General features: G+C 36.2%; 1 protein-coding gene across 1 annotated transcript in view; it reads left to right on the top strand.

Annotated features, from left to right (window-relative positions):
• The first annotated feature begins 1,040 nt into the window (after positions 1-1,040).
• Positions 1,041-13,186, top strand: part of Tgi (Tondu-domain-containing Growth Inhibitor) — a 149,986-nt gene continuing 137,840 nt past the window's right edge. Inside the window, exon 1 of the mRNA XM_089107279.1 lies at positions 1,041-1,176. Within this exon, the coding sequence (XP_088963405.1) occupies positions 1,104-1,176 (73 nt within the window). The 5' untranslated portion in view covers positions 1,041-1,103. The remainder of the gene's footprint in view (positions 1,177-13,186) is intronic.

Below are 13,186 nucleotides of genomic sequence, written 5' to 3'. Positions count from 1 at the left end.
CAGAAAAGGTATTTTTTTAAATCTGGAGGGAATTGGATATCTAGGGGGATATATATATATATATATATATATATATATATATATATATATATATATATATATATATATATATATATATATATATATATATATATATATATATATATATATATATATATATATATATATATATATATATGAATAAAATAAATTTTCTAGATGAGTAACTCTTACTCTCGCCTAATAGTGGAGGGGGAAGGAGAGAAAAGTTTTCTTTCTCGAATGGAACTATTTTTGGTAATCGATTAAACAATTTATTATAAGCCGCCGAAATACTTTGAAATCTGACAAGAAGTTTGGCCACTAAATATGTCTAATATATCTACGGGCTTTAGGCTTAATTTTTATATTCCTATTTATTTTTTATTGTTTTTTAAATGAATTTAAATTTATTAAATAATATATTATGTTTTTACTTTCCTGGGGGGATAAAAAGATTTAGAAGGCTGTTAAAACCCCTCCGCAGTGGCGGTTCTAGGTATGGACAGGGGAGGGGGCAATCTGCTCCCCATTTTTCTAAAATTAAATTCCTTTTATTTTATATTTTTACACTCCTGTGGTAAACCTTGCCCCCTCCAGGAGGCCTAAAACCGCTTCTGCCCCTCCCTGACTTGGGTTTATTTCTGTGCAGTTACATTTAGATTTATAGGAATCTACAAAAAAAATAAAAGAAGTTAAAACGAAAGTAAAACAAAGTGAAAAGAAAGTACAAGAAAGACAAAATGGAGTAAAAGGCAAAAGCGGCAAAATAAATCAAAGAAAAGTTTAATCCTTAAAGTACGCTTTGTCTTTCATTCAAACCCTTCACTTAACCTTCACCCCTCCCTTAAAAGGTTTCATCCCTCTTTTTAACCCTTAGCCTTTCACATTTCGTATTCACTTCACCCTTTTGTTTTTATTGATCGATGACGTCACCCGGAATCTCGAATCAGCTGACTGTGAGATTCTCAATGCATTCCTTAAATGACAAACAGTCCAACAAAGATAGTCAGAGAGGAAACATTTCGATAAAAAATTAATAATTTATAAATTTAAAAATTTATATTTAATGGTGATTTAAGGATATGTCTATACCGTTAGGATCACCTCTAGAAATGCTCAGTCATGTGGCAAGTTTGATAATTGAAAAGGAGAGCGGTGAGTTATCTCTATTTTTCCAGCCTAATCGAAGATAACGCCGCTCCTGGAAACTCCAGGACTTGACCTTCGCAAAGGTCCTGCTATAGATTTAGTGGTTGGGCTTCTAAGAAGAGAACACGGTCAATACAGGATTCCAAGATTGACATAGGCCTAGGCTAGAGACAAGGTCAACGCACTAATCGATTTCTTTTTTAGCCTATGCTCTTTCCAAATTTAATTCAACTCACTTCGCAAATGCACCCCCCCCCCCCTACGGTTTCGTATATAGCCCAAGTCAAGGGCTAATCTCCAGCACTTACTTTTGGGGGGGGAGGGGTCCATATCCAGATAGTGAAGGGGCATGGGATATATATTAATTTGTTTCTCAACCTTATTGGGGGTCAACTGCCCCTCCAAACGACGCCCCTGGCCCAAGGAATAGGCTAGCCTATCTAAAAAATAGGGGCTAGGCTAGTTTAATACAGGATCTATGAGGAATGATTGTATTTCTGCAATAAAGAAATACGTTATTAGGGCTATATATGGGACCAGAAGGTGGGCAGGGGGGCATCTGTGAGCAAATTGATTAGCATATTCTGAAAGACCTCGTCCCTATGTTAGTTATGGAATCTCGTATGTATTGACCCGAACTGCTATAAAAATCTAAAAATACTTTAAAAAGTTCTAAAATGCTTAAATTTTTCATTCCGGAAAGCACTGGCGGATCCAGAGGAGCGGGGCTCCCCCAAGATATTTTCCGACGCCCTCATTCCTTTTTTTCACTCTTTTTTAAAAATAAACTTGTTGATTTGGTTAATTATTGGCGCCCTTGTCACATTGCCCCCCCCCCCCCTCAACAAGATTTTTCTTATTAGCGCTCTTGTCACATTGGGTCCCCAAGACCTGCCTCTAGATCCACCTCTGCTTAAAAGCGGTTCATTTTACTTTAACCCCCCCCCCTCTCCGCGCTAATGGTAAAATACATAGCCCAAGTTATATATACACCATGAATATTCCCGTCGCTTGATGTCGTTGAAGTTGCTTGTTTACCGTTCAAGTAATCTGAAGAAGAGTCACATTTGGAAAATTAACGGAGAATATACAATTTGGACTTTTTATTTGACCATTAAGGGGACGGGGGTATAAAAAGGTGAAGCGCTTTTAGGAATGATGCAAGTAAGTATTTTAGAATCTTTTTAATAAGATTTCAGAATTTATAATGTTTCATTCTCAGGGGTTAACCCCTAAAATAGAATCAAGCTACCCCCTCCCCCCCCCCCCGAGGAGTGGTTATTCTTGAGTCGAATATGGCCAAGAAACTCAGGGGCGGATCTAAAGCAAATCTTGGGGGAGGCCCAATGGGACAGGGACGCCAATTAGCAAAATCTTGGGGGTGGACCCAATGTCAAAAGGTGCCAATAATTAACCAGATTGAAAAATTTATTTTAAAAAAAGTAAAAAACAAGGAATGAGGGTGGCAGAAAAATCTTAGGGGTCCTGGGTCACCTCGCCCCTCTGGATCTGCCACTGAAGAAACTGACGGGATTTTCAACCAGAAAGGCCAACTCATCTTCGCTTTGAGATGGCCTCTTTTAATTTAGTGTTATAAAGTTGTTTTTTTTGTTCTATTTCTAATGGTTGGCTACTTCGAAAAGGAACATGCTTTAAAAAAGTGGTTTTTTATTCTGTGCTTTTTCCGAGGAGGCGGCCACTTTCCGCCAGCGGCATGTATGTCACGTTCTAGTTTGACACACCCACAGTTAGGTACCATCTTAATAAAATAAAAGTAGAACCATTAGATTCCTTATTTTATGCTCTTTTCAAATATCCTATGTGCACTTCCGACAATGGAGTCCCCTCCTCCCTCGATGGTTTCATATATATATTTAATGGTCCTCATATATATATATATATATATATATATATATATATATATATATATATATATATATATATATATATATATATATATATATATATATATATATATATATATATATATATATATATATATATATATATATATATATTTAAATATATATATTTAATATATAATATATATATTTAAACTTTTGTTTTTTGGGGTTTAGGGGAAGAAAAGGTACCTAGGTTAGGTTACGCATTTAATATATCCTATGCTTTACCCCCCACCACCCTAATGTGCATATATATAGCCGAAATTAGTTTCTAAACTATTAAGTTTTCATCATATTTTGTGTTAATTCATGAGCATTAACCAAACTTCACTTCTCGCGGGTCTCCTAGCTAATAGAACAGTACCACAGACACACACACACACACACACACATATATATATATATATATATATATATATATATATATATATATATATATATATATATATATATATATATATATATATATATATATATATATATATATATATATATATATATATATATATATATATATATATATATATATATATATATATATATATATATATATATATATATATATATATATATATATATATATAGACCTAGGCTATATACCTTATTTGCCATTATGAACCAACTGTTGGTCAGAGATAAGCACACAAGATAACTGCAATTCCAGAGAGGCATTTTTTAGGGGGGTGCAGAGGGGGCACTTAGCCCGGGGGAAGAAATTGTAAGGGCGCTAAATTTCAAGTAAACAATACAACATTAATAATCATTTTGTAATTCTTAAAATATTACTTTTATTTAAATAAAGTAGAGGGCACATTTGACAGTAAGTATAAGCAAATTGAGTGAGAAATTTTTCTTTTTCCCATATCTTTTCCCATACAATGTAAGAAAAGTCAGATTTTAAAAAATTAAAAAGATTTTGTTATAATTATGTCCCAGGCACAAAAGAGGCCAGAACCGCTTCTGTAAACCCAGGAAATTGGCAAACTTATGTGTATAGCATAGGGCCGTATTTGGGCATACTAGGGGGGCTGAGCCACAATTGCGATTACTTTGATCATTGAGATTGGAACGAGCGTTGAACAGAGAATCGAGTGGTATATATTTTTTTACTATCTGATTTCTGTGATACAACAAAGTATTACGCTTAACTTAACAAAAGCTGCACTTTTGCCAAACTGTCTAAATAAGGCCTGTTCACAGTGATATTTAGCTAATGCCGAGATTTGGCTGATACCAGACCCATTTCTAATTAAATTATCTGATTGGCTAGTTTTGACTAGTCCAGAGAGAAAATTGTCACCACTTGATTAAATTTTTGCAATTCTGTCTTAAAAAGTTGATCAAAACCAAGTTTTTACTTTTTTCGCCTAAAGGCACCTTCGGTTTAATCCGGGTTTGTTTATTTTTGGTTAAATTAGAAGAGTTTTCATGTTTTCACTTTTCTCCAGTAAAACAAAAACACAAAAAAAACGATAGTGTATATTTTTCAAAATTTAAACATGTCAAGAATGACTGATGGAAAACTAGGTGAATCCGATGTATCCAGTGGCGTCAATTCACAAAAACACCAAAAAAGAAGGTATTTTCAAAATCTAGGGAGAGGGGGTAAAAATCTCAGGAAAGGCAAATGGCCCCGCCCAATTTACGCTACTGCATGTATCCCTTCTCTGAACCTCAATCTTCATTCCGCCCTCCCACTTGGATCCTCTGTTTTATCTGCAGAGCTGAATACCATCCCCCATACCTTAGATTTTCTTATAAGATATTCAGTATTGATTTTCAAAGTATTGTTTATAATTATATGGTTTCATAATTCGCAATTCGTAATACGGCTTATAATATGGCTTCATAATTCGCAATATCCCTGCATCAAAAGACTAACAGAATGACCAGTGGCGGATCCAGAGGAAGGGGTGAGGGGGGCGCGCCCCCCTAAAATAGTCTAAAGTAGTGTATTTTACTTAATTAACGCAAGTTTTCGTTAATTAAAATTGCTCCTCACGCACGTTTATCGGATCAACCTCTTTTGCGCGCCCCCCCCTAAAAATCCTGGATCCGCCCCTGAGAATGACTGATCATGACAATTGTCGCAAAATTATTTCAAGACACCTCCTGAATCTATAGTCAAGAGGGAATTTAATATATTTTCAATATATTCCTTGCCATAATGGTATTAAACATAATGAAACGACAGATCTATTCGCTGGCAAGGTAAGCTTAGTCCCAAGTACTTATATGAACCTCAATACAAGGGATATAATGAGAAAAGGATTAAGAAGAAGTCATAACCCATAATTATCAACTATCTCCTGAAGAGACCAAAACGTTCTGTTTCAGATTGAAATCAGGAGCCCTTCAGATTAGGGCCCATTCACAATGAGATTTTACTGAAGGCCCATTTATAATGAGATTTTACTAATGCCCGTGTCACATCATAGTCACATCTATTGACAAAGAAAGCCAAATATCATGGATGACACGGCAATTTTCTTGATTTTAGCGTCCCACTTAAATCAAATTGCAAGAAATTAGTTTAAAGAGTTTGCACTAACAGCAATTTGTGTCCAACTGTTCGCTACTAATACTAACTCTGCTTAACTTTTGTCCGATTCCTCTCCCAGATAGAAAAACCGCTGTTCTAAGTTTCCATCTTTTCTAGTTATTAAAAATGTGCCTTAAGCGTTGACTCTGATTGGTCAGTCAAGAAATTTATGCTTGAAGGTTGAACAATGTTCAACTCAAGAAATTACGAACGGCGAACGTAATTGGCGTTGTTGTCGCGCGTAATTTTGATTTTATCGACAAGTGTGACTATAATGTGGCACGGGCATAATACCGAGATTAGTTTGTGCTAATTTCGGGGATAAGTTGAAGCCAAACCCGTTCACAAAAGAGATTTAGCTGTCGCCCAGAATTTGATGGAGCCGAAACGGAAATTCAATCGATTTGAACATAGTTAAGGCCGAGCCAATCAGAATTTTCCTTGGAATTTTTTTGATTTTCTTATCCCTGAACCTTATCCAGATAGAGAAATAACTGCAAACAAAAATAAGGACTGTATTTGTGATTGTTCTAATGAACCATGCTCTGTGAAACACATGCTGGAACGGTGCCAAAATACGACCGACAGGGGCATCGTTTGGGGGGACAAGGAGACAGTTGCACCCCTTCCAATAATGTGGAGAAAAAATTGTTATATATCCCATTCCCCTTGTTTATCCAGATATGGACCCCTCTTGCCCCCTCCCCACAATAAAAATCCTGAAGATTTGCTCTTGACGACCGACTTACAAAAATCCCTAGATGAAATATGTCACGAATGTGGTTGTGTCTACACTATTCAGTACTATTTCTCAAATTTAGTCTAGATAATTACAGTAACTTCGTTAAGGCAATGGCAGACATTGTCCTGCTCTCAACAATATCTTACCTTTAAACGGCATCAATAGAAGATTCTTGTCCAGTGGCGTAATTTCACCAAAATCCTGGCGGGGGGGGGGGGCCAAATTTTGAGCCAATTTTCCCAGATCAAGTGAAAATGACAGTAAAAACTGAAAAATGAGCCATATAGTACCAAAAAGATAAAGATATATTACAGAAAACTGACCCGTTTCTGTAGATGATTGAATTATTGCGGCTTATTTCATTTTTGACAAGATTTTTGAAGGAGTTAAATTTTAGCTGGAGGGGGAGGGGGCAAACTGGGGCCTGGGGGCAGTTTTACCCCTAACCCATAGCAAATTACGCCCCCGTTCTTGTAGCAGCTACAGAATTGCATGGAGATTGAGAGCTGGCATCTCCAAATTTTCAAATGACAACAACAGCAAGGACTATATGGTCCAATATTGACGCAGTGGGATTGATCTTTGCTTGGTAATAAATGACCCAAAGTTAAAACTCAGCTGAAGCAACACGCTACAGGCTTGGAATTTGATTTCGCTGATGAAACTAGGCGAAAGCGTCTCCATACTAATCCAAAGAAGAAGACACGGACTGTAATGGCGCAGTGGGTTTGATCCCTTCTTGGTAGTGGAGTGGCCAGCTGGGGCACTTTTGCACCATTTTGGTGCTTTTTTGAATCGGTTGTGCATTGAATTTTTCGAATCGGCGTATTTTAGGGGGAAAATCGTTTATTCGGCTCATTTTCACTAGAAAGATGGAGTTTTCGGCGCATTTTCACAGAGCAAGCAACTGCCAACACTGCTTGGTAGTACTGGACCGGAAGCAAATAGTATGGGTAACTGATATCAACTACCCATACTCTTTTGATCGGGAGTCTATACTAATCCAAACGAGAAGGACTATCTGAGATTTGATCTAAAGATAAATACAGGGGATTTCTACGGTATTAGTTGATCTCAATGTTTTTAAATTGTGTATTGAAAATGGTAAAATTTGATCACTAGCATTAACTAATGTCGGGTTTTGGTTGAAACGGGCTGAGTTTTGGCATTAGTAAAATTTCATTATGAGTGGGCTACCAAAATTTAGCTAGCGCTAATTTGAGTCAATCAAATTTTTCAAAATATTTTCGGTACTTGTGCACTAATTGGTACACACCGCTATAGACTGTATCAAGGAAACCAGGCACGAAACCCGCAAATGGGTATTTGCAATAGAGAAATGGAATGCAAAGCGTGGCTTTCATTTTGATTACAATATTGAAACTGTTGTTTTTTGGGGGTACCTGGATTAGGTTAGGTTACGTATTTAATATATGTTTTGTTTTATCTCCCCCCCCACCCCCTAATATGCAAATATATAGCCCAAATTTCTTTCTAAACTATTATATATTCATCCTATTTTATTTTTTGTTTGTTTAGCATTAACCAAACTTGACTTCTTTCGTGTGTACCATTTAATGCACAAGTTCTATATTTTCTGATTGAATATGTCATTTGTTAGGTATCAATGGACGTAAAGTGCGTATTGAAACTTTCAGGAACGAAACCGGTTTCTTTTCAGGAACGAAACCGGTTTAGGTTTCTCATGGACGTAAAGTGCGTATTGAAACTTTCAGGAACGAAACCGCATAAAGTAAGGTTGTTTCCCTTAATTTTGGGGCTTGTTTTCAAAGCTGCTTGTAGATTGAGTTAAATCAGGTCTCAGCTTAAAAAAAAAATAACTACTAAGAATTTTGCTGAAATCCTGGGGACAGGATTTTTGTCATATATATATATATATATATATATATATATATATATATATATATATATATATATATATATATATATATATATATATATATATATATATATATATATATATATATATATATATATATATATATATATATATATATATATATATATATATATATATATATATATATATATATATATATATATATATATATATATATATATATATATAAAAAAAAAAAAATATATATGATTACATTATCCATTAGAATCTTTGCAGCCGGACAAGTAGGGAAGGGCTGGAGGCACGAGCTCAAAAACACATTTCCAGGCCATAATTTGGTCCGTAGAGCCGTTCATGAAAGTTTCAACGACCTTTACGTCCGAAAACTAAAACTTAAATCTAAAACTAAATGAAAAGAAGTTATTCTTTGTATGAGGAGGGATGCTTTACTTAAGACTACAAAAAACATTCACCCCCAACGGAGAGCAGAGCTTGTAAATTTGGGTATATAAGTCGCAGAACATGTCATAAATAAAGCAATATACCTCGGTATAATCATAATAATAATGAAAAATAGCTTGGTTAACCAAAAAAAAAAGAAAAAAAAAGGAAAAAAACATAAAAAAGAAACACTGGACAGGTGGGACCTGAGAGGTCCCACATAAAGCAATTTTAATATTTCCTTCTTAAATTTCAGTTTAGATTTCCGGGACGAATCAATAAGGGTTTTATCATTCAGCTTATGTTTGTTTAAAATTAATGGTATTTGTTTACTGAAAATATAGATCTTTGAGAACTAACAAAAGGAATTCTATATGCTCTAGAACCCCTAAGAGTTGAAGGAGGGAGCAGAATCAAGAGAGATTTTTTATATAAATAATTACAAGGGTTTTGTATTTGAAAGTGCTATATCGAAATATTAATGTCAACTCCCCTGTCTACCCCCTCGTTCTTTGATACAGTTTCTTTTTTTTGTCTCAGTACTTCAAGTACGAATGCTCCGACACAAGAGCAACGTGAATAAGATCTTTCATGTACATCTTTTGCTGGTGCTGGGACCGTCCCTTGTGCTTCTGGAGCACAGAACTTAACACCAACTTAGAACTTAACACCAACAACCAGATGATACTGTCTAAGTTCAAACCGTGCGTGGTTTATGTAAAACGTTTGTTTTAAAATTGTCGGATTGGTTGTAGGGAGGGACGTCGTTTGTGGGTAGGTTAGGAGGCCATATCCCACTAAGACATAAACATTAATGGGATATGAACTAAAAGGGAATTTCCCCCCCTAAAATCCTACAAAAGTAAATGGCGTTGGGACAAAAAATGAAGAAGAGGAAAAAACAAAAACAGAGGTGATTCTTAGCCAGAACGCATTTACGTCAAGCTTGTGGGGAGCACGTCACCTAAGCTATTTTATAATTTTTCAATTCTGTCGAACGGTTTATATAGCCAGTGTGGTGTCAGAACTTATTTAAGACTAAAAATAATGAAAAGGGACTTTCGCAGGGACGTTTCGGAGGACATTGTTTTATTCTTGACATTGCCCTTTATCCTCTTCCCAAAGAAAAGCCGCGTCAATTTGTGGGGATTAGATTTAGAAGAAAACCTCTTTTTCTATCTTCAAAGAAAATTCGAAAAAATGCCCCCTCCCCTAGATTTAGAAAAAATCTTCTCTTGAATCTTCATTTAAGAAAAATCTAGAAAATTTATTGTCTCCCCCCCCCCCCCCCGCCATTGAGAAAAGATGAAAGAGCGTCTATATTTGATATCGATTATTAAATTTAAATTCAAGTCATGATTCAATAAGCCACTCGTCTAAAAGAAGATTCATCTTCACGCAGTTTGCTGTTTCAATTATATGTCGCTTGCACAATTCGTTAAAAATGGCCTTTAGCTATAGCCTACTTGATTTTTCGTTTTATGGTCTATAAATTGACTCGGTCAAGTGTCAGTTTTATGACAATTTTGCATAAATACGAAAAGTACAGTAACGATACCTTTCCTGAACATTTTTACTGTAGGACTTCAGAATGTAACTCTGAAAAATTGAGCAGCAGAGCGGTCGGACCAGGGATGAAAGGGGGAATCCGGTCAAGGGCCTAAATTTGCTTTACTTTTTGGACATTTCCTATTCAAATAATCTTTTTTACCACCAATACCCCCATCGGTTTGTTTATTATTGGATCTCTCGATAAAAGGCCGGGTACTTGCCTGTTTCAGGCAACAGGAACGAAAAGAGAATTAAACTGTTGCATGTAGGCAGAAGCGTTTCTAGGACTGACGGTGTCCTGGGCAAAATTCATTACAGTGCCCCCCTCCCTACTCAAATATAAGTGAAAAAAGCCGAATCAAAGTGGACAACTACCCAGCCACTCCTCCCCCCCAAGCCACGGCACCCGGGGCAACTGCTCAGCCCCCCCTTTAATGAACGGCTCGGCAGGCAGTCCTTCTCATTTTAAGGGTTGGAGAAACCCTCAGAAAACCCCCGAACACATAAGTAATAAGTTGCGATTACTTTAAGAATAAAAGTAATTAACGCTAGTAATAAATAAATGGGCGAAAGTAATGGCAAAAGTAAATAATTATTATTTTAGCATTTCAAATAAGATTTGGTGAATAAATTCCATGCATTTCTCTTTATAAAATACCCCCGTCGAGACTCAGCATTTAAATGTAAAACAAAGTTGGATTTGAAGGGATTTCAATTAAATAAAACAATGAAAATTCACTATTAGCATAAGTAGAAAAGAAATAAGATTGGCATTTTTTACGAGAGATGAGACGCTCAGACATTCAAATTGGGAAGCAGAGGCATAGCTAGGGTTTTTAGTGCCGGGTGACAATGTCGGGTTTTACACCGCCTCCCCACTACACCGCCCCACCCTACCATACCTCCCCACCATTTTACACCGCCGCCACTCCCGGGAGGGGACGTTTTGGGCCTTCACTGTGTGTGTGCCAAAAAGGAGAGAGGTGCATATTATAGAGGTATAATTATGGCTAGGATCAGGGTTGTATCCAGTTTTTTTTTTCGGGAGCGGGAGGATACAAATAATTTTTTCGGGGGGGGGGGGGGGTAAAAAAAAACTTTGAAAAACGCATAAAGAATTTGTTTATATTGATTTTTGTTATGTTTTTAAAAGTCGGCAAACATTGGGGGGTGGGGCAAACCCCCTAACTCCCCTGAATACGGCCTTGGCTAGGATCCCAAAGCCAAAAGGCAAAAAAGGATGGATTATCAAAGATGTAAGAGAAATCACTCCCCACCCTGCCATCAGTCGAATTTCGTATCCATCTGCACGTGCAAGTCGTGTATTATCCATTTTCTACTCCACAAATGCAGCTTTTTACCCCAAAAGAGATTATATTCTCGATCTTTGTAGGAAAATTAGGTACTTTCCCGTTATATGGGCACTTCGGCTATAGACAGTCGAATGAAAGTAGTAAGCGCCCAATTACCACTGCCAGTGATTGCGTAATATGCCTTACCACGGGCCAGGCATCTATATATTTGAACCCCACGCCTGAGGCATCGGGTATGTGTGTAGGTTTTCAAGTAATTGGGTTACCAGGGTCATTTGCCTATTACAATGACCTTCCAGTTTTTTTGGTAGGTAATTCTAATCAAGAGGTCAATACATCTTCCAAAGAGGAACGAGTACGCAATACCGGTCCTAGTGTGATTGATTTTTTGGACAATTGCCTTTAGTCAAGAATAGTTTGTTAGGAGTGTGACGTTGCTAAAGCTAACTCTCATTGGAAAAAAGGGGCATAAAGCTTTTTTGTTTTTGATAAGAATTGCACAATGAATGTATCGTTTGACGTGGGCATTTTGTATGAGCCAATCAGAGGTTGTTCAATTTACGATAACTTAATTTGCGGTTGGGATTTGAATAAAAGAAATGGTTATCTTATTTGATTGATTTTATAGGAATTACCATGTTATGTGCTTTCATTATTAGAATTTCCCTTTTTTTGACCTGTCTTTTTTTTTATGTAACTTTTTATGTGATTGATTTTATAGTAATTAAGTTGTTATTTGAATGAGTGTCTATTAAGTCCCTTGTTATTTGCGTGCGTGTATAGGAATTCACATGTTATTTGCCTGCATGCATAGTAATTCCCTTGTTATTTGCTTGCATGTATAGGAATTCCCATGTTATTTAATTGCATGTATAGGAATTCCTATGTTATTTGCTTGCATGTATAGGAATTCCTATGTTATTTGCTTGCGTGTATAGGAATTCCCATGTTATTTTCTTGCTTGTATAGGAATTCCTATGTTATTTGCTTGCATGTATAGGAATTCCCAAGTTATTTGCTTGCGTGTATAGGAATTCCCATGTTATTTGCTTGCATGTATAGGAATCCCCATGTTATTTGCTGTTAAGTCCATTGCTTTGTGTTTTTACAACCAATCATGTTACACTCCCCACGGTATTTTAAAATATTTTTTGTAATAAAATGATACCCGAATGCACTCCCCCGTTTTTGGCTCCACTTAAAGTGATTCCAGTTCTGAATCTGCTGGCACCAACCCAGGTTCCAGTCCCAATCCCAGCTTCAGTGATTCTGGTCCTCTTACTTTCGGTTGCGCCACTTCTGCTCCCTGATACCACCGTTCCGATTTCACCAAACCAGTTCCAATTTACATCAGTTCCAGAATTTATTATGCAGCTGTCCTCGTAGCAATCTATGGCTGGTCATTGACAGTACCTAGTTTATTATAGTTGGGGGGTCATTTTGAAATGGTTTTATATATTTCCCCCTGTAAAATTAAAACTTTTAAAACATACAGAGATTACCTTCTAAGAAGAGGGCAACCCCCTCTTTGCATTTTAGATGACAGTTAAGTTTTAACATCACTCCTTACTTTTAGTAAAATATTTGATCTATTTCAATATCTTTTCATCGTTAATTTTATATTTTCTTGATTTGAATATTTTAATCGACAAATATTTTTTG

Source organism: Artemia sp. Qi Xiang Cuo, chromosome 21 (assembly GCF_049724085.1).
Source record: "Artemia sp. Qi Xiang Cuo chromosome 21, ASM4972408v1, whole genome shotgun sequence".
Classification (NCBI taxonomy): Eukaryota; Metazoa; Arthropoda; class Branchiopoda; order Anostraca; family Artemiidae; genus Artemia; species Artemia sp. Qi Xiang Cuo.
Note: the sequence above shows the minus strand (reverse complement) of the source record. Positions and strands in the feature narration are given on the sequence as shown.